The sequence below is a fragment of the Maylandia zebra genome, linkage group LG15 (assembly GCF_041146795.1).
Source record: "Maylandia zebra isolate NMK-2024a linkage group LG15, Mzebra_GT3a, whole genome shotgun sequence".
NCBI classification, from domain to species: Eukaryota; Metazoa; Chordata; class Actinopteri; order Cichliformes; family Cichlidae; genus Maylandia; species Maylandia zebra.
The window spans coordinates 33,058,823-33,085,852 of record NC_135181.1 but is presented as its reverse complement, the minus strand read 5'-3'; the positions used below and the strand labels follow the sequence as shown (position 1 = coordinate 33,085,852).

Sequence of the window (27,030 nt, the reverse complement as noted above, 5' to 3'; positions counted from 1 at the left end):
TGGACTGGTGCCACACTTTTCTACATACAAGCTGGATTCATCAAATACAGTCGTTCAAGTGTTTGTTTGTTTTTCCAATTACTATGTGCTTTTTAAATCTGATGGGTGCAATGATCCAACTGTGGGTTCAGCATCTTCAGTTACAGACTGAAAATGAAGGAGGGTTCATTCCTCATTTCATTAAAACTCCTGAACCACAACAAGCCACATTAAACTTGCTAATTTTTGAAGGCATATAAAATCAACAATATGGATTTTGTCATTACGTGCAGGGGTTACGATGGGTCAAAGCTATGCAGTAATCATCTCATTTGTTTTCTTGAATGATTAATATGTTTTGCAGTGATGTCTCCAAAGGTTTATCCAAATGATCCTCTGTTCTGCTTCCAGGTGATACTGCAGAGAAAACAATGTCACCCCATATTTTGCACATTTTCAATTGTTTTATAAAAGAGAAAATGGTGATACATGTATTTCAAAACATCATGTGTGGACAAACCATAAAGAACTAGCTGGATATTTTGTGTAGAAATCACAGTACAGCATCTTTCTTATTGAGTCATTTACTTTGCTTCTCTGCTACACCAGCATTTATTGTTCACCAACCTGCCAAATCTCACTTTAAGCCCTGGTTCTCTTTCAGACCTCACTATGGGGGTGCCTTCTGGTGCACTCAATCATTGAAGCTCCACTTCCACCACATTGGTCTAAGACCGATCAATCATTTCAAGGACACAGGGTCCCCTGACCCCCTTTATAATAGAGTGTTCACATGTTCAGCTGATTTGATTGCATGTGCTTCTAGCAGAAAGAAAGTGGAAAAAAATATCCATGTTCTGATATGCAGCCTATTTAGTTTAGATTTCATCATCAACTGTAACAAGAGTGCGCTGTCTCTCACTCACGGAATAGAATATTTGGGTTATAATAAACTTTTGGTTTTTCTGTCACAAAATTGGAAAAATTTCACTAGTACTAGCTCTGTTCCCCAAGGTAAACAGTCACATTTAGAGCTTGTTTGCACTTGAGTGGGCTGTTGGCCTCAGTAATCACTATCATCCTAGAGACTGTTGAGGATGCTGCATTTTGAGCACTGGGTGTCCTCTCTGCTTTTGGACGTTGGATACCCCGTTTGGTGAGAAATGTGTGTTTTTCCCCAAATGTGTGATGGCTCTCCATCGCTGCAGACAAACAAATGTTCATCACCATTGTACCCTTGTGTTAGGTGACTTTGGGGAAAACTGAATGCAGATGTCATGGTGCATGCTTAATCAACCAGGTTGATTCTGTTCATCTGGGGGTAGCGTTTTCAGTGGAAGAAACGTTTCAGTCATGAGAGTAACCTGTAATAGCTAACTGATCCTGAGACTGTCTCATCTGTTAGCAGCTGGTTCATTTGTGCTGCCAGACAAACTTTTTTTGCATTTCCCCAGTAAAATATGATGTTTCTAAAGGAATTTGACCAGCTCAACTCAAGACATCAGTTTTGTTCTATTGGGGAGAATTTATGAGAAAAACAGAAAGCAAAGTTTAAAATGTAATCATAAAATATTTAATAATTCATTGATTTTGACACGCTGAACTCCAAAATATTTAATTACCATTTCTGTATCAGGTAAGACTCATTTACACATTCAACGTTTTCATGTCACTGGTTGCACAGGCCTATGGAATAATATGAACTCTCAACAACAGCAACCTCTCAGTATTGACGAGCTCCACTTCAGTAAAGTAATGCAATATATTACTTAAATTACTCGCAAGAGAAAGTAATTTGTGTTACTGCTACTTACTTTCTCGTTACTCCTAAAATGGCGCACTCTCCCATAATTACCAGTTAACAATATAAACGTTGGGCACATACCAACACAAATCCCTATCCTTCTGAATACAAACAAAGACTCTTCTGGATTGTAGTCTAGGTTTGCGTTAACATGTTATCTATGCAGATGATAGTTCTGTTAGCACTATGTTATTTCTGTTCTGTCCACTTTACCACTGCAATCTTGTCCTTTTAAGTAATAATAAAATTCCACATCGCGTTACAGTGGTGTGAAAAAGTGTTTTCGCCTTTCCTCATTTCCTATTTTTTTGTATGTTTGTCACGCGGAAATGTTTCAGATCATCAAACAAATCTAAATGTTAGAGAAAGATAATACAACACAAAAAATGCAGCTTCTAAATGAGAGTGTTTATTATGGAACCCGCAGAGCCCTGTGTGAAAAGGTGTGATAGTGTAACTGACAGTGTGCTAGCTCCTTAGCTAGCACACTATACAAACAGTATAAAAACAGTTACAACAAAGATGAAAGATTATTGAAGACATGCATGCTGGCACATTTCATTCACTGCATAAAACCTGAAACTATCAAAAACCTAGAGTTCAAGATTTAGAAAAAGGTTGCATGAAGATTAGAAGTAATGAGTCTGAAAACATTGTCCAGAGCTGTGTATTGGCATCTGAGTTGGTGCTATTTCTAGTTTAGTGTCCTGACAAAAGTGGCAGGATGAACCTAACCTCAGGGCATTATAAGGTCATGGTACTGATGGATCAATAGCTTCAAACCGACCTACTTTCCAGCTTTAAAATAGTGTCAGTCAGACTGCACAGTAGGGTGTTGTCTGTCTCCAAGGGATTAAAATATCACACTTACACCACACTCGAATCTACAATTTGATTAATGGCCTTATGCCAAAACACACAGGGACGAGGACTCTAGAAAATATGTAAGTAAAGTACATTTTGCTGCATGATTTAAATTTGTAGAAAGACCTGCAAACTACAAAGTTTTCTTTTGTTCACAGGTAATATTAATATGACAGAAGATGGGGGACTGGAATCTATTAGGGAGTATTTTAGAAGAGGTCCACATTCATTCCACCATCGTTGGGAAGATATGGCTCACAATCCTCTTCATTTTCCGGATGCTTGTGCTCGGCGTCGCAGCTGAGGATGTCTGGGATGATGAACAGAGCGAGTTTGTTTGTAACACAGAGCAACCTGGCTGCAAGACTGTCTGTTACGACCAAGCTTTTCCCATCTCTCTCATCCGCTACTGGGTCCTGCAAATTATCTTTGTATCCTCACCCTCTCTGGTCTACATGGGTCACGCCTTGTATCATTTGAGGACCCTTGAGAAGGAGAGACACAGGAAGAAAGCGTGTCTGAAAGCTGAGCTGGAAGGTACAGATCCCGTCCTGGATGACCATAAAAGAATTGAGAAAGAGCTCAGGAAATTAGATGAACAGAAGAAAGTAAGGAAAGCTCCTCTCAGGGGCTCTTTGCTGCGTACATATGTTTTCCATATTTTGACCAGATCTGTAGTGGAGGTGGGTTTCATTATAGGACAGTTTGCTCTGTATGGGATTGGACTGTCTGCACTCTACAAATGTGAAAGGATGCCTTGCCCTAACAGCGTTGATTGTTTTGTGTCACGACCGACAGAGAAGAACATTTTCATGGTTTTCATGCTGGTTATTGCCGGAGTTTCTTTATTCCTCAATCTCCTAGAGATTTCCCATTTGGGGGTGAAGAGGATTAAACAAATCTTGTATGGATATAAATATGGGGATGATGAGAGTATGTGCAGGTCAAAGAAGAACTCCATGGTGCAGCAGATCTGTGTGCTCTCAAATTCCTCACCACAGAGATTAATCCAGCTCACGCAGATGACCTGCTCTGCTGTGCCTGAAACTCACGGAGAGAGTCAGCCTTTGAATTTGGCCTTAGTGGCCCCTCAGAGTATCGAAGGTCACAGCATCTCCTGCCGCCCCAGCCAAGCTGAAATCCAAGGTCTGCACCAGCTGGGTGTCATGGAACGACGTTACACTCTGGAAAATCGCAAACCGTCATGCAGCAGCGATGACTCAAATGGACCCCATGGTTCTGGTAAACCACACTATGTGGGGCCTCGACCTACACTGACGGCCGGCCACATGGAAATCCCAGCAGCCCTTAGAAACCCACAGAGGAAGCAGAGCAGAGTGAGTGTATGTAAGGAGCTCAGCGATATGAGTGATTCTCCGGAGAGTGAACACTATCCCACAGCCAGAAAATGCAGTTTTATGTCCAGAGGACTGTCGGAGGGCAAGCTGGCCAGTCCGTCTGACAGTGGAGACTGTCAGAGTGGAACGGACAATGCATCCCAGCATCTTAGCGAGGGGGAGAGTCCAGTGGTGTCTCCACCACCTCCAGCTGGAGGGAGGAGGATGTCCATGGTAAGCTAATGTCTCTTTTTGGCTATTAATAAAGGCTTTTAGTCTCATATGTGTGATTTAGCGTGTACTTGTTTGTTGAAAGATTTGGTTATAGATACACTGTTTGTTTGTTGTCTGATCAAGTCAAGCTACCTTAAATTCCCTCCAACTCCACTTTTTTTGTCAATTCAAGTGTAATTAGTCCGAATGATGTTGTAAGATGGAGTTATGACCAAAGAAAAAATTTACCATAGATTGTAATGAGAAGTTCCTGAAGTACACAGCGTTGCAAGTCAAGCGGTGTTTTCCATTGCTTTTATTAGAGCAGCCTTCCAGCTACCTTTGTTGCTTCACACCACACACACCCGTCAGGTCACGGCAACCCGGGGAGGCTGTGTGGGTCAGCCTCCCATGACACCACATCCCAAACCCATCGCTCCACCCCTCTCCTGCAGCTGAGCCACAAACCACACCCAGTCACATAGATATATTTTTTTAATTTCATTCTGTCAAAAAGTAAACATAAATATTGAAAATCAAATGCAGCTACATCTACAATGTAAAGCTCAGCTGATCAGATGATCTCAGTGCCAGTCCAGTTCATACCCTTTTACATATCCAGTTGGAAAATCTCATTAGCTGGCCCACAACTACTTTACATTTCCTGCTGCTTAATAATCAACATCATTCTCAGTTCCTCCCTTCCTTGGTGAAATCTGTTGTCAGTGATAGCAATCAACTTTACTTGAATAAACTCAGTTGAAAACCCTTTTTATTTCATTAATTCCAGTGATCATTATGAATTGAGTAATATAAAATAAAATAAATAAGTAACCTGTCAGTTTCAACCACAACAAAGGTCAAGCTTGTTTACAGACATTTTCTCACTATCATATATTTTTCTAATACTGTTCAAGACAAGATAGTCTTGAGATATTAGCAGAAAGTCAAACATTACTATTTACTATATACTACTTGAGGTTAGAAAACAAAACATAAACGTGTCATCATGACTATGACAAGAATAATAACTATACATTGTACCTATTTTTTTCCCTTTTCAGAGCATGATTCTGGAGCTGTCTTCAATCATGAAAAAGTAAACTATAAAGTACAGTTCTGGGACCAAACGAGTGCCAATGGGAGTTCTAAATTAGCCAAAGGAGCCTGATTTCAAACAGAGTCTCATCCTGTTTCTCTGCAGCAACATTATATGTCCACAGTGTGCTTATACAGTATGTTTTCTGCATGAATAATTTAGTTATTTTCCACATCCAAGAGACACTTAATTTGCTTTATGTAATGTGTAATTGCTATTCCTATCAACTGTTTGATTATAAGTTTACACCAGATAAAAGAAGTATTGAAAACGTCAATACTGACGTTTCTAAATAAATCTATTTCAAAAGGTTTGTTGACATCACCAGATGTCGGTAACTACCCATCCAATCCACTCATGCGAGAAATCAAATCATAGATGTCCAGAAATTAAGCTATGTGTGAAAATGAAAAAATGGCATTGGGAGAAAGTACTGAATGCATGAAGAAAGCAAAAAGGCATGGAGAGTCATGGCACCAGCTGAAAGCAATCCTGCCACTTCAGTTCCAACTAATGGCCTAAAAAAAGGTGTCTCATTACCAAGATGTCACACAAGAAGCATCTCATGATGGGTAACTGATGATACTGATGACACTGGTTACAGAAGAAATTACTAAAGAAACTACTAAATTACTGAAGGTTCCAGTGAGCACTGTTGGGGGCATAGTTTGAAAGAGGAAAGAACAAATGTCACCACAAACCGGCCGCTACCAAGTGCTTCCCTCAAGATTTGAGACAGAAGGTGAATGTAGCTCAGGCAGTAAACCAAGTCATCTGAACTCAATTAAATTCAGTTTTATTTATACAGTGCCAAATCACAACAGTTGCCTCAAGGCGCTTTATATTGTAAGGTAGGTCCTACAATTGTACATACAGGGAAAAACCCATCAATCACGTGACCCCCTATGAGCAAGCACTTTGGCGACAGTGGGAAGGAAAAACTCCTTTTTAACAGGAAGAAACCTCCGGCAGAACCAGGCTCAGGGAGGGGCGGCCATCTGCTGTGTAATCTGCTAAACAGATGATTAGTGGTTTGATCCCTCCAGTTTGCATGCCAAATATCCTTGGGAAAAATGCAAGATACTAACCCCAAGTTGTTCTCTGATGCATCGGAGCATGAATGCGTGTGCATGTTAGACAAAAAGAGCAAAGAAAAAAGTGCTGGTGTGAATGCGTGAATTAAGCAAGTTGTGTAAAGCCCTTTGAGTTCTCAGATAGTGTAGAAAAAGTGCCAATCCATTTACTAGAAGAATGAAAAGAATGATCAAAAAAGTTGTCCAAGGACTACTTGAAACAGCAGGTATCATTATTTCAAACGGTCTGGTTTAGGATTTGAAGACTGTGTGGACAAATGGACCAGAATCACACCTGAGCAATACATGCAACTAGTTGCTCCATACAGGAGGCATTTTGAAGCTGTCATCACCACCAACAGCTTTTGTAAGAGGTATTAAATTCATTTCAGCCGCGTGTTCAATACATTTTCACAGCATCATTTCTCATTATTACCACTAATTTATCAACACGTGGTCTGAGTTCTTTGTATGTGTGGAATTGATGGGTTGTTACTGCCATCTAGTAGGAATTTCATATCAATAGTACCTTTAGAGATACAATTACTTAGAAAATTAATGACATATTCAGTACTTATTTTATCTGCTCTGTCTATAAATTGTGAGCTACTTTGTGGGTAGTTTTGGAGAATTTGGAGAAGTCAGGCATGAATTCAAATGCTATTTGTGTCAAAGCACGTATTTATCAAATCAGTTTAAAAGTCTTCGAAGATATTTGTCAGAATAAACAGGAAATAGGGAAATCTGAAACTGCAAAAAAGAGAAAGAATTCTTGGAATTGGTGTTTATGGCTTATTATTAGTATTATATAATTGTGTACAAAGCAAAAGTGAAGCTAAAAAATATTGCCTGTCACTGTTGAAGATATAGTATCACGTGGTACCACTACCATCTGCGAGAGAAAAATACATTCTTTGAACTTTGTGTTGTTTAGGTTCCCATATCTCCTTGTGAATGCATACCACACATTTTAAAAATGTTATAATAAACTACTAGTTGTCTAGTTAGCTAGCTGGCTACATATCATTTTTTGAAACCATGGAATGTGTATTTTGATTATTGTTTTTACATACTCTTGTATACACCTCCCATCTAGTTCCATAGTAGAGGGGCCTAATAATTGAATCTGATTAATAATAATCAGATACCCTGCTGGGATGGCAAAAGGAGGAGATAGAAACCACTGACATCAAGAGAAGGAAGCTCCTTACTATGGAGGGTTTCACTCCTATACCAGTATCCTGAGACTGTACTGTAAGCGGAAAGAAGGAGGCTTACAGTACAGTACTAGTGAGTGTCAGAACGACTATCCAGGATGAAACAAGAAAGATCATTGTGACACCAATCATGGCAGTACTGGATGTATAAAGATGCTTCTGCGACAATCAAGCATATAACAGCTGAGTGCAAGTGCAATGCTAGCAGGCAGGGCATACATGGAGCACCATAAAAGCTGTCTATCATAGTATACAGGAACATCTGTGCCTGGAAGTCCCAAGGTCAAAATAAGATACGCTCTCTAGGGTGGTTGAGAATGATGGAGCTAAGATCCTGTGGGACCTCCAGATACAGACAGACAAACTGGTGATGGCTAACCAACTGGACATAGTAGTGGTGGACAAGCAGAGGGATATGGGCACAGTGACAGATGTAGCTATAACAAGTGATAGCAACATTAGAACAAAGTACCACAAGACAATAGCAAAATACAAAGGCCAGAGAAAAGTGCTAAATAAGGTGTGGAAGTCGAAGGCAACAATAGTCCCCATGGTAATGATTGCAGTCAGGGCTTTAAGCCCCAAACTGGGTGAGCAGCTACAGCAGATCCCACAAATGATATCTGAGATCTGCACAACAGAGGACCTGAGCTTGAAGGATGAAGACTGCCCACAGGACGAGTGGGGAATTTACACACACACACACACACACACACACACACACACACACGCACACGCACGCACGCACACGCGCACACACACACACACACAGGCACTGTTTAGCTAAAACTGAATTTAAAGTTAAGTTACAGTCGCCACAGCATGCAGATTTACCTTTTTTTTTTTTTTTGATCAGTGCCCAAATCTGCTGGTGTTAAAGTAGCATATAAAAATGTTAGCAGTAGATGTATGCATACTATCAGCTAAAGTAATTTAAATGTGTTTTTTAAGTGAAAAGGCTTAAACACAAAGATTGTTGAGTGGAATAATTAAAGGTAAGGAGACATTTACCTCAAATGTTGACCAAAAACAGAGAAAAACAAAGCACAACACATGATATGCATGTTTCTTTATTTCTTAAAGAGAAATGGTGTCTAGACAAAAAAAAAATCATTTATATAACACTAGCAATAGAAATGAATGAAAATGGGGTTCTCACAATACCGTATTTACAATGGTTATTAAGTCATTTAATTAATTAGGGTCATGTAGCATTTAAAATTAGGTAAGAACTCTTAGTAGAGAATAAGCAAATGACAGTAATTTCAAATTGACAATATTAACACAAAACAGTCATTTAGAAAAATGAGAGAAAAAACAACACCTACAAGCTTAAGAGCTATTACATTAAAAATGATGCACCTACTAATACAATAATCCATATAATCTGTGTAAAAAGCATGTAGAAAAAACACCTGATGCAGTTTGCTGATACAGTCATTGACCAGTTATGAGAGGTATGAAGGATTTCACAGGTAGATAAGTGTGAGAAAGTCCGCACTGGTGACTAAGGGATGGGGGCTCAGGCCCTTGCATACACTCGCTTCACTTAAATGTGAACTATGGCCTCTGCAAGTTCTAAGGCAAATATTGGAGGTGCACTTGTATCCATGTAATGCTGACCCATCCCAATAGTTGGATTAAAGACAAGGTGAGGAAACTCATTCTGTCTCTTCCACAACACCAAGAATCGGTTCAACTGAACCGAGCAAGTTTTACATGGCAAAAATTGATCAAATGTGACATGACACCTATTTGTAAACATATTCTATATTTATACTCTACTCAGTGATCTCAACCTGTGCACTCGACCAGGAAACCAGAATTTTTTTCCTTTTTTTTTTTTTCAAGAAAGTTGAACAATCTGTGAGAAAGGCATGTTTTTGTTCGTATTCTTCAATAGAACAACCTTTGGAGTTAAAAAGCCAGTGTTTGTTTCAGAGAAGCAATGACAACAAACCCCCAAAACAAAACAAATCCAAAATTAAAAAACAACCAAAAAGAGCTACAACAACAGCAAAATTGTGCACATAATTAAAAACTGATGTAATGGCAATAAACACATTGTTTGACTGTAAAAAATATACAGGAAAAGTTCATTTAGCAAAATATCAAATTCATAATTCATTTTACTTGTGTTCAATCACTTTAAAGCTGCACTAATTCATATTTTTTGTGAACATGCAGAGAATGATCGACTGTGCATCTGCCTTTGTTCTGCATAGTTTAATTCATTGTGTGCTATTAGCCACAGAGGGCTGAAATAGACCGTTGGCCACTAGCTGGACAATGGAGCATCAAAGAGAGTGGCTATGTGTGTGTGTAAGTGTGTGTGAGTTTTTAAATTGTGGAGGTGGCGGGGCAGAGTGGTGTGGGTTTCAATTAGCACTGAAGGTTAAATGATATCAAAACCGCTTGAAGGAAATTTTGGTTTGATGCACAAACAAAGCAGGTAAAAACAAACAAAGAAAAAAAAAAGTCTGCTTCAGTACAATGCAGAGAGCAGGTGTAAATGCTTGGCACCCTGAGATATTAAAGGGATGGTTCACCCAAATAACAATAAAACATTTCCCAATTCTACAGATAGCTTTGGTTTGACATGTCAGTGTTTGAGAGTTTATCATCGCATTATTATCATGCAATGAATGACTGAAATTTTGTTTCCATTATAGTTGAGTGCAGGGAAAAGCACATGCACTAAAATCTGGACAAAATTAAACCAAAACCATCTGTGTGGGTTGATACCAGTAGAGGCAAGACAGCATTTTTTTTTGTTGTTGTGGCATTTTAAACAGCAGTGTTAGCGATAGCAATGGTACAAACTGTGCTGCGTTGATGTTAAATAAAGATGTTTAAATTATCTCACCATTTTTGCTGAGGATGCCCATAATTTGGACCATGCACGGGGAGTGTTGTGTCATCGTTCATTTTCCCTCTATGGGAATGTCAAGTTAAATTAATAACACAGAGAAATTCTGTGATAATATTGGAATTAATCGTCTCCCATGAGACAGCTGTTTGAATTCATTGTGTGCAAACAGCAATATAAAGAGGTTTCCTCAGTTTCTAAACAAATCAAAAGAATTAGAAAAAGAGTTGCATAATGTTTGTAGAAAATGTCAAAATGTCGATTATTTCGCTTTAGTTCTCTTGTTTGAATGTGACAGAATGCTAACATGGGAAAATACTGCTCTGCTTTAGTAAATATGTGCACGCAAATAAAAGAACAAATTAGAAATAAACTGTTCAACAAACAAGAAACAAGCTCAGTTGTAGAGGAGTCACTATTGCTCCACACTCATTCTGTGCCAATACGTGTACGTGTATGTGATCATATGTGTGCATGTGTGGGTCTTTGTACAAAACAGGGACGATTGAACAATTTTAAACAGGTTTTTAAACTACAGTTACACTTTCTCTGTCTGGCTGTGAAACAGAAATTATCTTACAAACAAGGTCATCATTCAAACTACATCTAGGATTTACATCAGTAAAGGTCATGGGGAGAACTCCGAAAAATGTCATGCAATCTTTAAAGCCCCAATCCTCGAAACATTTGGGTAGAAAACAATAAAAAAACCCTCAAAATCAGCAAAAAGGCTAGTATGGCTAATTGCTATGCTTGGTATATTAACATCCCCCAAATGTCATGCTAAAATTCTGTTCACTAAAGTAAATTAAAGTGACATTAGAAATGACTTTTGCGATTAAATGAATAAATGAATGAATTTCCTGTCACCTCTAAAATTGAAAAAAGAAAAAGGTTAAGAAAATGAATAAATCACTTTAGTTGTACAAATTTAAATGACATGTTTTAGTCAATTCAATTATTAATATTATTTACTTTTCTTGATGTCAAATGATATATTATTACAGTTTACTCTTCCCCTTTCTGTGTTTTTATTTTATATTGTTAACTGGAATATCTATCCATTCTCTCAACTGGTTAGCCCATTCATTGTTGCAGCAGGGCTGGAGCCCATCTTAGCTGTCAGAGGGTGAGTGTGATGTACACCCTGAAAAGGTCACCAGTCTTTAAGGGCTTTCACAGTTCATGCCCACATTTTAACTGAGGAGGAATCTAGAATACCTCAAGAAAACATACGGAGCCACGGGGAGAACAATTGAAACAAATCGTTAGAAACATGTCGAAGCCTTCCTGATTTTCTAGTGTTTTACATATTTGTCACACTTGTTTCAGATCATCAAACAAATTTTAATATTAGATAAAGATAACCTGAGTAAGCTGAATGATGATTTCATTGATAGAGGTAGAAAAGTTATCCAAAATAATTGCCCCTCTTTTTAAATCATGAATTAAAAGTGATTTACCACATTTTTTGAAAAGCTGAATTCAGTTTCATTAAACACACTCAGGCCTGATTACTGACAGACCTGTCTGACAAGGTGAAGCTGGCTAAAAGACTGTCAAGATCTAAAGAAAATGGTGAAAAACAAAGTAACTGACGTCTGTCAGTCTGTTAAGGGTTACAAAGCTATTTTGAAGCCTTTGTAACTACGGTGAAAGCCATCATACACAAATAGAGAAAACATGGAACAGTAATTAACTGGAGTGACAGGCCTACCAGTATGACTCCAAGAGCAGATCTGTGACCTCCCAGCACTCATCCAGGAGGTAACAGAAGAACCCAGAACAACATTAAACATGTCCATCACATGTTCATGATTCAATAAGAAGAAAGAGACTCTCATCTTGTGTTATCTTTGTCTAATATTTAAATTTGTTTGATGAGCTGAAACGTGTAATTGTGACAAACATATATAAAAAGGAAATCAGGAAGAGGGCACCACTGTATAACCTGATAAAATACATTTCATATACCTTTTACAGCACTATCAAAAGCTACTGGCCCACTTAAATAGGTTCAAATGATCATATAAAATGGACACTAATATTTATTTAATTTTTGATAACCTAATAAGGAAATGTTTACGGATGGCAAATTAGCTATAGATTCTTAAAACCTGGAACATATTTTTATTAAGTAAAATTATAATCTATTTCTTTAGCATCTTGTATTACAGGTTATTTGAAAAAAACAAACAAAAACAAAACAGAAACACGTTTTATTAATAAAAATGTAAAGCTTTAAAGTAAAGTTTTAAAATGACTTAATTTACTTCTTACATAACTATTGCATTTTCACACATGCATGGGGAAATTAGGTTTCTAGTATGACAAAGCCAGCTGAATGGCTTTCAGCTAGCCTGGAAGCAGTAAAATAGGGCAATACTGTTTAGACAACAGAGAAAACTTGAAAACGTGAGAACATCAGTGGCTCATAAAAATTTCAAACAAGTATATTTTGTTCAAGTAAGCTATTAAATGCAAATAAGCTTGTGTGTCTCCATAATGTTACTGATTGTACATTTGCGTGAAAGGTCGCTGGCCGGAGACACGGATCCTCTTTGAGGTTGTGTGCGGCGCTACCTGCTATGGTGACCCCTTGTGACAACAGAGCAGCTTTTCAACTATGCTAATAAATGAGTTTAACATTAAGGTTTAGCTTTTAAGGAATTTCATTTTCAAAGTACTGTATTAGATACTCATCTGTTTTAACATAAGCATAGCTTTTTTATAGGAAACATTTGAAAGAAACTACAGTAAAAACATGAACTTCAGCCCTGTTAGGCTAATAGGGAGTGCCAATTTGGATTGGAGCTTTAAAGTGCAATGAACATTTTCATTCAACCTTTGCACTGGAGTGTGGAGCTCTGCTACTTCTGCCTCTAGCAAGGGTTGACATATTTCAGATTCTTTATATATAGAAATGTGAAAATGCATTTTTATAGCAGAATGTTCCAGAGAGAATGCACAAAGCAAAAAAAATAAAAAAAAGCTAAACCAACTAACTAGGTTTATAGCTATTAGGTAGCATGCATGCACATTACAAAGTAGGGTGTTTAAAACAAATGCACAAGTAGGTTAAACACTTTACTATCTTATATGATTGCTACTCAATCATCTGAACAACACACACACTGCTTTCACGTCAAAGGAACTGAATTAGCTTATTCAATTTCTAAAGAAATAAAAATGTAAGATGAAATATTAGCTTCCTTCGGCATATTTTCATATTCTTCATAGATATTTTTTGCCAATTTAAGTGCTCCAGTCTCTGACTTTTAAGCAGTCTGAAGTAAAGACCCTTACTTGGGGCCAGGAAAAAAGTGCGTGATTTATGTTTGTATGCTTTTTCATTTTTTCATTAGTCAATTTTATCGTAATCAACATAAATTTGAAAAAAAAAAAAAAAAATCAGAGAGGCTTTTTGCTGTCTCCTATCATCAAATGACAACATTGTGTATAAACAAATAGGATATATTAAAGTTCTGGGAACAAATACGTTTCCTTAAAAAACAAAAAGAAAACACAAGGATTTTTTTTTCACATTTAAAGAGGTGTCGAAGATTTAGAAGAGCCAGCCTGAGCCACGCTCTCGAAAACACATCTTCAATTATACATGCAAGGGGCTCAAAATGTGTGTGTCGATGTGTGCGTGCCTGTGTGTACTGTGTCTAAATGTGTATCGAGCTGATCTCCTGAGTATAAGAACGCTCCCCTCGTTCGTTAGGCAGGACAGGAAACAGCAAAGCAACAATTTTTCCCTTGTTATAACCCCGGTGAAAAAGAAACATCTAGGCGTCTAGCTGTACAAAATCACTGTTACAGTCATCATGCTATATACACTTCTGCCAAACAAGCACTTGAAAGTCACCAGTACAACATCCAAATACAATGGTATTGCTGATGAGTGGGGAATAAAAATAGCCATTTAACTGCCTGCAAAAGCCTTTTTTTTCTCCTTTCAATTCCACGTGGAAGGCATAGGAGGAATGTTTTCGGTTACAATCTGTACAAATTTCTTCTGTACAGCAATACAAATGAGAGACGTTTGAAGACATTTTTGCATATGAACATTTTACAGTTTGCAACTTCCGTGTGTACAGAAGCCGTTTTCTCATTTTTCATGAATTAGGTTGAACATTCAGAGGATTTTTTTCTTCCTGAGTTTGAATTGCTGTGACCAAAAGTGTCACTCAGATATAGTGAAAGAAGAAACAGACAGAGAGAGAGATGCAGAGTGAGACAGAAAGAGGTAGAAGAGATTGAGAGAGACAGAGTGGCAAGGAGAGAAGAGGAAAAGACAAAGGCAGGAACTGACATACTGCTGGTATGCAGAGAGACAAAGCGAGCTGCAGTTTAGGTCCAATGAGGTTTGACTTTGAGTTGTGATGTGTGACACATGAAGAACAAAGTCTCCACTGTAGAGGTTGCTGCCGGGGCAAGTATAGCACCATCGTAAGGGTTTGGTGAGAAGTTCCACTCTGTCACGGTAATAGGAGAATTCCTGGAGAACAGTATTGCTGTTGTTAAGACAACTTTAGTGTCGACCGTCAAAAAAGATATAAATACAAACAAAGCTTGTTTTTCACTGAACACTGGCAGATGCTGACTGTCTCAACAACCCTGAGAGAGGGTTTGTCAGAAGAGCAAAATTAAATAATGAAAAAGAAAACAAAACAGAGAACGACCACTACTGAGTACAGTCCTTCCTCGGCTGCTCGTCAGTTGTACATTTGTCAGTCATTTCCTGGCAAAAATCCACCGTTACCGTCTGGTTGGATTTTTCCACCGGTGGCCCTGACTTTGTATACAAGCTGGTGGCGTCTTGGCCGTTTGTATCTTTGTCTGCCCTGTTTCTGACAGCCACGTCAGGGTCGCTCTCCGAGGGCCCGGGTGAACCGTGAAAGGTTGGTTCTGGTGTGGCTGAGCCCGAGTGGGTGGTAAGGTCAATGCTGGTGGTGGTGTTGGTGCTGAGGGAGGCCTTGGGCTCGTGGGCAGTGTTGTTGCTGGCAGTGGAGATGGCGGGGCGCAGCATGGGACAGTAGTGGTGTAACGACTGGACCTGCTCGGGGCTGAGCTGAACATCCCTGCACACCTCCTGTGACAGGCAGGAGAAGTTCTCCCACAACTCACCCATACATGCCTTTAGCTGGTTCCTCTCAGTCAGCAACTTCTCCTTCTCACACACCTACACACAGACACACATACATAGGTTATGACTCATTTCAAGATGCAATCGATAAGTCTGTGCACAAGAGTACAGCACTACAAAAAAGCTTTCCACTCATTGCCTGTTGAACTTTCCATTCATTCTCGTGCTTTTTACAAACTACTTTTTTCTCTTCTGTGCATTTTTGCCCAGCACTCCTCTTAGGATTTCTGTTTCAGTAAGGCAAATAGATGACAATCTCAGCCAAAGTCAGTCACTTAAACCTACAACTACAGCAATGAAAGACTGTGTCTTAAGTCAACCCCAACTCACCATGGCTTTTGGGCTGCTCCAGTCAGGCTTGGGAATGTTAACACTGATTTAACGCAGATTAGTGTACTAACACAGAATGAGTGAAGAACAAATACACACTCTGAGACAGGATGTTTCTAATTCTAGAGATATTGCCAAAATAGAAGAAAGCAGTCCTACATATTTGTTTAATATGCACACTGACGGACATATCCATATGGTCCCCTCAAAGTCTTCTTTTTGTGTTTCTTTATTTTGATCCTCAAACAAATCCAAGATTCCTCACGGTGTTCCTGGAGGCCAAGGTACTGCCATCCAGAGTAAGCCTGGTTAGATATTTAGGTACAATAACCTCAGTTTTATCTGAATTTAGATGCAGGAAATTAAAGGTCATTATGTGTGTTATCTGGCTTTGTTGATAGATACTCTGCACAGCAGAGAAAATGTATGCTATGCCTTCTATTGATAGAGTTTAAGAGAAGCATTAACGGAAGTCTATCATTAATTTTAGTATGTAAAGATAACACTCTATTTCTATGAAAAAATATAAGTCTGTTAGATAAGTATGATTTAAAACATTGCAGTCTGGTACCTTTAATACCAGCATGCTCTAATCACTCTAATAGGATATTATGGTCAATAGCATCGAAGGCTGCACTGAGGTGTAGCAGGACAAGCACAGAGACGAGTCCAATGTCAGGAGATAGATATCCTATCTGTTTGTGTGCGGCTACATTACATGATTTTGAACACAAGAAATGGTATTATGTGTTGTAATAGATGAACACAGAACCATAATTCATCTGTGATTTTGCTGATAGTTAATTATACTTCATTCCGTAATACTGATCTGGGGTGTCTGTAGGATGGCAGTGAGCGACACCAAAGAGCCACTGATCCAAAAGAATGTCTGACCTAAATGTATGATTTAATAAAAGAAATTGCACTGAATACATTGTGAACAGCAAACAAGGAGTTTTGAAGAGAACAATGTATTTGAATCAAAAGAGAATATTTAAAAATCAATGTAAGAATTAGCTAATGAAATCTAAGTAAGATTGCATAAACTGCATGAAAAATGAACTATATTGATATGTGACTGAATGCTCATATGTAACGGAATCTATAAATTTGAGAATAACATAGAAAAGATAAAAATATGATAAAGTGGTTTTCATGAAGTAACCTTTGCCCTAGTTAAAAGTGGGTGAAAGGTTGGAGATGGAGAAGCTGATAAGGTGTGGCTGGACATCAGGTGATTATATGTAAACAGTGTGATTGCATGTCCAGAGAGGAGGAAAGAGAAAGGGAGACAAATGGACAAAAAAGTATAAAAGAGGGTGCCTAGGAACCCTCTTTTATAGGGGTGGGGGGTGGGGGGGGGGGGGGGGGGGGGTTGTATAGTTAGTAAGTCAACACAACAAACATTGTCGTTAGAAGTGACACCCAGAAGGATGGCTTCTGTAGAAGAGGGATCCCTTGCAGAAGAACAGGATCAGCTCAGTTTAAGCATCAGAATAAATAAACAGAAAGAAGACGGGGGACCACCGCAATCTGACTGCACAGAGAGAGTACAGCAGGGTTAGGGCTCCAGTGAACAGTCATTGGAGAGCAATGGTTTGAAAGTGCTGAGGAGAATAAAATGTTACTGATTATAATGAAATGGTTATAACTAAGGTGAGTCCGTGTCCAAAGAAGAGAGCAGCTTCTCACTGGGTGACGGCTAATGACAGTGTGTTAGAACAATCAATCCACTCACCAGCTTTCTTATCTCGCACTCCAAGTTGAGGATGCAGTCGAGCTTCCTCTTGCGACAACGCTGTGCTGCGATGCGGTTCTTACTCCGCCGCCTGATGTCATGAATAAACTCAAGTTGCTCTGAAGTCAGTTTGTGCATTTTCACCAGCATTTGGAAGTCATTCCTTGGAAGATTTGTGATTTGATCTACAGGAAAAGGAAGCTTGACCTGGCAAAATAAGGAAAATAAAAACACTGCGTAAAGGATAAGCATTTTTTCAGCTTTAAGACCAAAGACTTTCCAACTGTTGTATGGAGTCTGATATGTACCAAATTAATTATTTAACATTAGTTCTACATTCAGTTTTATTTTAAACTAGTATAAACTGACTGAATACTTTATGACTTTAATTAACTCATTTTAAACAAATAACCAAAATAGAAGAAAAGGCACAAAAAAGCTACTTTCAGCTGCTTCATTGCGACAGATGTTTGATTTGAGAGTTTTTACACCGGATGCCATTACTGATAAAACTCCAAAGGGGATTTATCTCGCTGGCTGGAATCAAATCAGCAACCTTTGCTTGCTAAGCAAACATGTTAATGACTACACAATTAAACAAATAACTAAGATTAAAGACTAAAATGAATGGATATGGGCAATGTTAGTTTGAAACAAATGAATTGTGAAAGAATATTATGCAGCCAACCTAATGAGTGCCATCTACTACAGAGACATTATATATAAACAACATAAAAAGTGTTACAGAAACATGCACCACTGTGGTAAAAAGGAGAAGAAATGAATGCTCTAGCAAATCGCTGTCTGTCTGAGTGGTGTCCAAAAAGCGATGTGGGCTTTATAGATAATTGTGAAACTTTCTGGAGGAAACCTGGTCTTGTTAGGAGAGACTGCATTCATCCATCACTTTGGATGGAGCAGCTCTTATTTCTAGAAATCTGGCCAAATTTATTAAACCCCCAAAACGTGACTATCCAGAGTTGGGACCAGGATGCAGAGTTGCAGTCTTACACGCCTCTCTGCAGCTTCTCTCCTCCTGTTATCCCCCCAAACCCCATCCCCTTAAAGACTGTGTCAGCTCCCAAACAGACAAAAAACAAACAAACAAAACAACAACAACAAATGATTTAAAGATTAATAAAAATCACAAAGAAAGAACAATACAGTATCCACATCTGCACCACAGAGTAAAACAGTGAAATGTGGATTATTAAACACTAGGTCTCTCTCTTCCAAGTCTCTGTTAGTACATGACTTAACAATTGATCAACAAATCAATTTATTCTGCCTTACAGAAACCTGGTTACAGCAGGGTGATTATTAGAATTAGAATCAACACCCCCGAGTCATACCAACTATCAGAAACCTCGAAGCACAGGTCGAGGTGGCGGTGTGGCAGCAATTTTCCACACCAGCTAATTAATCAACCAAAGACCAAAACAGACTTTTAATTCACTGGAAAGCCTGATGCTTAGCTTTGTCCACCCCAGCTGGAAAACTCAAAAACCTATCGTCCACCTGAGCATTATTATTAGGATGTACTAAAAACTCCTTGAAAAGCCTTCAGTTAATCCAAAAGGCCGCAGCAAGAGTCCTGACAGGGACTAGAAAGAGAGAGGATATTTCTCCTGCCTCGGCTTCCCTTCATTGGCTCCCTGTTAAATCCAGAATTGAATTCAAACCCTGCTCCTCACATACAAGGTCATAAATAATCAGGCCCCATCTTATCTTAATGACCTTGTAGTACCACATCACTCCATTAGAGCACTTCGCTCTTGCACTGCAGGCTTACATGTTGTTCATAGAGTATTTAAAAGTAGAATGGGAGGGAGAGTCTTCAGTTTTCAGGCCCCTCTTCTGTGAATCCAGCTTCCAGTTTGGATTCGGGAGACAGACACTATCTCTACTTTTAAGATTAGGTTTAAAACTTTTTGCTTCCTTTTTGCTAAAGAATATAGTTCTCACTCACTATGTGTTAACAGACCTCTGAATCACTGAATCATACTTGTTATTAATCTCTGTCTCTCTTCCACAGTCTTTAATCCTGTCTTCCTTCTCTCACCCCAACTGTTCGCAGCAGATGGCCCCGCCCCTCCCTGAGCCTGGTTCTGCTGGAGATTTCTTCCTGTTAAAAGGGAGTTTTTCCTTCCTGCTGTTGCCAAAGTGCTCACTCATAGGGGGTCATATGATTGTTGGATTTTTCTCTGTATGTAATATTGTAGGGTCTTACAATAACATTTTATTTCTAGTTAATTATATCAATAATAAGGGCGCCCTCTGTGATGCTGTTTGTTTCTAAGGTGATGGCTTAGAAATATGACTTAAAGCTCTGAAACTTTAAAATGGATCCATTGAAACATTTAACGTTGATGTGTCCTAGCCTATTAATGTAGCTGTGGAAATTGCTTGCTTGATTGTCCCAGATCAAAGTGTTCTTGCTGTCTTCTGGATTTGAGGAGCCGCAGCTTCGGCAGTGTAAAAGGGACTTTCCAACAGATTTTCTGTTTCCTTAATCACCTAATTAGTACATCCACATTTCCCTGACAATGTTAAAGAGATCTCAGATGGGATCCAAACTAGAGCAACTTGATGTTTCTATCACTTGGTATAGTTAGATCTGTCACTGGTCCTCTGCTTGTCCACTATCACTATGTCCAGTTAGTTAGCCATCAGCAGTGTTTCCTTCTCTTAGCTTGGTCATTCTTGGTCATGACCTCATCTAGTTGCAATAACAATTGCTTCTTTAACCAAAGAAACAATCAGAATCCTCAATGTGCAGCAGTGAGCTTTAGTTGTTTATAATATTTTTCTGGATGCTGGGTGTCGAAAAATCCAAAGATGACATCGCCGGAGCTGCTCTCGTCCCCAAAATAAAGGGAGTATTTGGCAGACATGACCTCCCAAAAACAGTTTGAAGTGACAACAGGGCACGCTACAGCTCATGAGAAGTTTGCAGAATCATTGGATTTTCAGCATGTCACAGCAAGTCCTCAAAGCCCCCAGACCAATGCTTCAGCTAAAAAGACAGTTTAAACTACAAATTGGATATGCACAAAACCCAGAGAGGACAACAAAGACCAGTGAAATACCTACAATCCAAGAGTGACCCCTAGAACAAATTGCAAGCAAAGAAAGCGGCATGCCAATGATGCCAGAGGTTTCAGTACAACAAAGATACCAAATCTTTGTTGTACTGAAACCACAAAACTACATGCTGGAGCGCATATCTGGGTACAGGAGCTCCCGCAATGCTTGTCTACCTGGACCCGATCACATCAAGCCCTAACAAGATATGTAATACAAGTAAATAAGTCCTTGATCTATAAATCACTGAAAGCAACACATACACATATAATACATGTTCAAAAAAGGGGAAAAAAAAAGAAATCAGTTGTATTTGCATGTTATGTTTTCTTGTGATATACTAAGATCAGTATCTGTGCTATGGTGGATCTTACTGTAGCTTGATGCGATAATATAAGGCTGGGTAAACAAAAATGTGTAGGTGTAATAAAAGCTGGACCTGGATTTACTGGATAGACTAGAAGTCATGATACTTGGTGTTCAGTCCTGATGCCAGTCACTGGGACCCAAACCACCCTAAGGCTCCAAACCAGTGTCTGTCTGTGCCTATTTCCTGGAATATAAAACCAAAGAATAGCAAAAAAGCCAAGACTCTACAAAATGGGAGAAGAAAGTTTGTGGATCAAGAGTACCTGACCAAATCTCATGAAAAGAAAGACTCATACCAGCATAAAAAAAACCACTTAAAGAAAACGGATTCCGTTCCCAGATGCTAGGGCTCAGAGTGTTTTTTCATTTACATTGGCACACCTGAGCCAATGGAGGAAAAAATGAAAAAGAGGGGAGTACCTTCAGATTGTCTAGGCGTTAAGAGCAACGTAAAAACTACAACTACGGGGAAACTGAGATATCACTCCTGGGAAACAGAAGATTTGACATCACGCCAGTGCTGATAGAGCCACATCAAGTAGAAGTTACGGGGATTTCAAAGAAACAAAGACACTAAGTGAGTGTTCCCTGTGTCTAACTGACACACCAATCAAGAAGGTTCGACGATTGTAATGTAATGTCAAAGAACATGATCACAAAGAAAGAACGAGAATAGCCAACATTTTCTGCTGTACTTCCCATGGTTTCATAGACCATACTAGACACTGTCAGTGCTACTCCTCAGCCTCCTATTAGCCATATCTATGGTATTAATTTCAGAATTCTATGTCGCCTTGTTCTCAAGTTATCACACTCACAAGGTTTTCGGAAAACTTACCCTGACCTTGAGGTCAAGATCACTGAGATTTGAACGTGTCCAGGAGTTTTAGTAAATGCAACTATGGTATCAATTTGAAGTTGAGTTATTACAATCATAAGATTTTCAAAAAACTTGACCTCTGACCTTTGACTCTTATTTATTTAGTTTTGAACTTGTGTAAGATTTTTTTGTAGATGCACCTATAATAGATGATGTTACGTTGTTCTCAGGTCATTGCATTCACAGAATTAGGTGCCCACGCTGTCCACCCAGCAGGGTGACAACAATAACTCATTAGCCTTTTATGGCTGTGAGGTAAAAATGAATACATTGCCTACACTAATATTTCTTTTTTAAATCATGATTAGCTAATAAACCGCTTATCAGCAATAATTAAAGGAGAAATGACAATTGCGTCCTTTCTGTTATTGTAGGGTCTTTACCTTGAATATTAAGCATCTTGAGGCGACTGCTGTTTTCATTTGGGGAGAGCAAGAATCAAGGATTAAATTTCAGGCATTAGGGCTACATACGGATACAGGGGGGATGTCTGTGCTTTGCATGGAGGATTAGCACAGAGAAGCACAGCTGTGCATTTTGACTCACTGGTGTAACCCTAATTGTGAAGTATTTGTCATGGTCCTGGGCCATGTGGGCCCAGTATTCTTAGTTTTCATGTATTTTTGTATTTTGTTCTTTATTTAGGCCATGCTTCCTGGGTTGATCTGTTACGTTGTTCCTTATGTGTTTTCCCTTCGTGACTCTTACCCCCTGTGTGCCCCTCTGTGTATTTATGAGCCCTCGTCTCTCTTTGTGTTTTATTCTATGTTTTCCCCAGCCCGTTATGTCTGCGTTCTCCCCGTGCTCTCTCTCCTCCTGTTTGAACCTCTGTGTACTTCCTGTTTTACTTTGCCCATCTCCCATCAGTGTTACGTTCACTCCTGCCGTGTCTTGTTATGATTATCAGTGTCACCTGTGTTCCCCGTGTGCATCCACTTCCCCTGATCATCCCTCATGTGTATTTAGTCTCTGTGTTTCATACAGTCTGGGTCGCGTCGTCTGTGTTCCCACCCCCTGTGTTCCGTATTTCCAGCCATAGCCTTTCCATAGTTTGTCCAGTTTAGGTTTCTGTTGAGCTACTACTCATATGCTGCCTTCACTCTGTTTTGTTCCTTTCATCAGCCATAATAAAAGGCTCGCTTTTGTTTAAATCCACTCCTGCATCCTCGCTTGTGTTCGCACCTGGGTCCACCATACACATTCCCGCACGGTCTGCCTCCGCAGACCGTGACAGTATTTAGATCAAAGATAAATAAATATACCTTTCCAGTCTTTATTGGGACTGGAAATAAAAGCTTCCAAGAACTTATCTATCTCCACTGCAACATCTTCAGGCATCTAGTAGAAAGAATCCAATAACTTAAAAGCTGAAAGAAAAGCATGATAATTCCACTGGGTGGCATTTGACACAGTTTACCAGTAAAAATGCATAGATGGGTATTTCTTCACCTAAATGTATAGTATTACATAGTTTACGGTTAACATGGAACACCGGACTGTTTCCTCAGGAGACTTAAGACTGCAAGTACGTGAAAGTACTTGGATATCATACCAGTCTGGGACAGAATACTTAAAAAACTAACTTCCGCTTGTTTGTTCATTATGAATACTATCACCATCTTGTTCTACTTAGGGGCTGGCAATGAGTTTCTGGATAAGAATATTGCCTTTCCCTCTTGAGAGACTTGTCTTTTGATATGACTTATGAGAACCCTCTGAATATCAAAAACAAACAAACAAAAAACGAATGAACAATAAATAAATAAACCAAAGGTGGACACAAATGAACCGTAAACCTTCTGTATAGTTATTTGACTGATGTGACTGACGTTTACTTTCTCTTTGAAAAAGTTTATAAAAATAAAGTAAAAAAACAATACAAAAATGCGGAAGAATGCCTTTAATGTTTACGTATGTTAGAACTACAAAATAATATATATCGTGTAGTTCCTAACTTTGCACTGTTTATTTTCTTTAATGATTTAAAAAAAAAACAGTTTCAAAATTTTAAAATTGAACGTAATTTAAACCCCACAACAGTTAACAATAAAATCTTTATTAATATCTTAAAACTTGGCTTTTGTTACACATCACGAGATTAATGAAGGATTACATTTTAATTTACTGGTAATTTTGAAATTAATCTACCAGGTAAACGATTCTCTCTCTGGGTTTGCTTGCTGTCAGACAGTTTCTAAATCTGACCACAAGATGGCAAAAAAGCCCCACTCCACACGCCTGAGAATAAGCGACTTGGTGAGATTTCAGCTCTCTGTGCCTCATATTTAACACACAGCACATCCTCAGCAGATGGGGCAAAGGTGATCCAAGAAAAGAGTCCCCCTCCATCTGTCCCCTAGTACCTGGAAGTGTGCCAGTTTGACAGATTGAGAGGGGCAGTGACTTGTCAACCTGATCTAAATCAGTATCAGGTGAACTGTGGGTGCATGAGTATCTGCACTACTTAGCAGCAGTCCTCTTATGCTGCTGAACAAAAGAATTAATGTGCTAAATAGATCTTTAAATAGGCCAGGAGAATCAAATCCAGAAAGCCACCAGAAGCTTGGTCGCTGATATGACAAGAAATCAAGGTTGTATCTGTTTATTCTCTTTCTCTCAGTCTGGAGAGCAACAATAAGGCAGCCTCTCTCTCTTAGGTGATGGCAGACCTTACAATAAGCATATCACAGGCAGATCCACCCCAGTGGTATCTGTCTGCACCAGAGAGCTGTAGCTTTAGGCAGTGAGGGAAAGAGAAGAGGCATAACAAAGAGCCAGAGGAAGACAGCCAGAGAGCTTGGCAGGGATGAGAGGAGTTGCAGCTCTCCCTTTCTCCTCTCCCCTTCCCTTTCTCTCTCTGTGGCTTCCTCAGTGGAGCACAGGAAGAACAAAGTCAAACAAAGGAGGAAGAGACTAGATAGAGATGCAGCTCCATGCTTCTACTATACTTGGCCGATGGGGCTCGGCAGATGCTCCCTTGAGACCTTTGGACACTTAGATGACTACAGACAGAGGTACGGCAGAGGCAGCTCACCTCTGTTTCTCCACCAGATTGTGTACAGCGGTGGCTGAGGCATCACCTGGTGCAAGTGCTGCACTCAGGGGGATAAAGCACTGTGCCTACCCATGACAGAATCAAAATGACTTCTCACTGAAGAGCAAATTTAGATCTCAGTCTGTCTCTAGGAGAGGAAAAAGGTTTGAGTTTCCTCATTAGAGGTACAGCCCTCTGAGCTGCCAGGGACCCTCATCTCGACTCGACATCTGCATGCAGACACATGAATAAATAATAACGCAAGCTTTCAAGGCCACACTCAGCTCTGTGTGCTCCTCCAGGGCACGACAACGCCTCAAAGACAAAAACAGACAGACCTATGAAACATCAGGAGCAGCCAGGTTCACACAAAGCCAAGGGCAAGATGACTCCTCGTCTATGATTAGAAGGATTATGTACCATAATGTGGAACGGACTGATATTTCTATGTGGCACACAAGCTATTTAAACTACAAGCCTAATTTAACGATTTAGTGAATTTTTCTATGTTCTTTGTATGTAGACTCAATAATTAACCTGACATTCATGTCTTTGGACCGTGTGCTGATTACTCTAGGATCTTTGGCCAAAACAGGCGAAGAAGAACAAGAGGGAAGGGGATGCCATGACCTTGTAATACTTTCTTTCTCGACTACTCACTAGTACACAGGGGATGGATAAATATAACCACTCCACCGCACTAACGAGTTCAGCAGCACAGCCGGGATGACAGAGTACGCTTCAGCCATGGTCATAAATTCACAGCCAACTGCTCTGGATTTACATTTCTTTGCAGCTCTCCTCCCCACCCTTAGTCTACTTCTCTGGGTCATTATGCTGGAAATGGGGTACAGAGTGAAAAGTAGGGCTCATCTGTTATCAGCAGCGGTGCGGTGCCAGGCATGGGCGACGTGTGCTGTTAAACAATAATTGATGTTCCAGTCTCAAATTCAGGATACAAATATTACTTATGTGATGCTTTCGACTAGAGAAGAGACAAGTTCTCTCACAAATTTGGAGCGTCTGCACACCATGCACTAAAATTTGTCTGACTGCTTATACTGTTGTCTTCAGTGCAACATCACCCTATCTGTCTGCTTCTCTGAATATGAACAATCCAGAACATGAAAACAGCAAGATGAACATGACTCAATGTCTTTTTAATGATGTGAAATGAGGCAGATAAAAAAAATTTAATAAAATAACAATGAGCAGGTGGGTACTCATGTCAGCCTAACAATACTGCCATACAATTGCTGTTGTTTTTTTGTTTTGTTTTTTACATTTGCTACAGATCAGTATCAGTCTCATGCCAGTGCCTTCAGTGTAAAGCAGGATGTGGTAATTTACTTTTTTAATGTTGCAATGTTGAAGCTCTTCATTTGAATAAACACCTCCAACTTCTTAGAGAGTTAACCAGCTCTGTGCCAATGCCAGAATGATAGAAGAAGACAATTACTGTCTGGCCTGTAATATTAAACTGCATTTCCTTTTGTCTCCACTAACTACAGATGTTGCCAATTAAGCTATTTGATTCAATTCGATGCAATTTCATTCATACAGTGCCAAATTACAACTGCCACCTCGAGGTTCTTTATATTTTCGGGTAAAGACCAAACAACATCAGTGGGAAAATCCCAACATTCAGATGACCTCCTATAATGAAGTAAATGACCACAGTAAGAAGAAAAAAAATCCCTTTTAACAGGTGAACGTGAAACATTACACACGCTAAAATGCAATCAGTAGGTAAAATTAGAATTCTTCATTGGTGTGAGTTGTTAATTTTTCCAGAAATCTCTTTGGCTGTAGTGATCTGGACTGAAATAATAATATCTGTATTAAATACATGGGCACGACTGGGGCTCAGGAGGAAGAGCAATTTGTTAGATTTTATCGAGAGCTCAGTGGTTTGGTCCCTGCTTTGTTCAGTTACACTTTGCAGGTCAAAATGTGAATGGGCAAGATACTATACAACAAAAAAATGT

General features: G+C 39.2%; 2 protein-coding genes across 4 annotated transcripts in view; one reads left to right on the top strand and one right to left on the bottom strand.

Moving 5' to 3' along the window:
- The first annotated feature begins 2,289 nt into the window (after positions 1–2,289).
- Positions 2,290–7,353, top strand: gja10b (gap junction protein alpha 10 b). Its single transcript, XM_004564711.5, has 3 exons — positions 2,290–2,727; positions 2,806–4,218; positions 5,262–7,353. Exons 2-3 carry the CDS (start codon positions 2,827–2,829, stop codon positions 5,298–5,300), a joined length of 1,431 nt encoding a protein of 476 aa, XP_004564768.1. The 5' UTR covers positions 2,290–2,727; positions 2,806–2,826; the 3' UTR covers positions 5,301–7,353.
- Positions 7,354–8,640: 1,287 nt separating this feature from the next.
- bach2b (BACH transcriptional regulator 2b) overlaps positions 8,641–27,030 on the bottom strand; it is a 105,547-nt gene continuing 87,157 nt past the window's right edge. For all 3 annotated transcript variants that reach the window (XM_004564708.5, XM_004564709.5, XM_004564710.5), the window contains 2 exons: positions 17,676–17,882; positions 8,641–15,643 (listed from right to left, as the gene is read on the bottom strand). In XM_004564708.5, the coding sequence (XP_004564765.1) occupies positions 15,146–15,643; positions 17,676–17,882 (705 nt within the window). In that variant the 3' untranslated portion in view covers positions 8,641–15,145. The remainder of the gene's footprint in view (positions 15,644–17,675; positions 17,883–27,030) is intronic.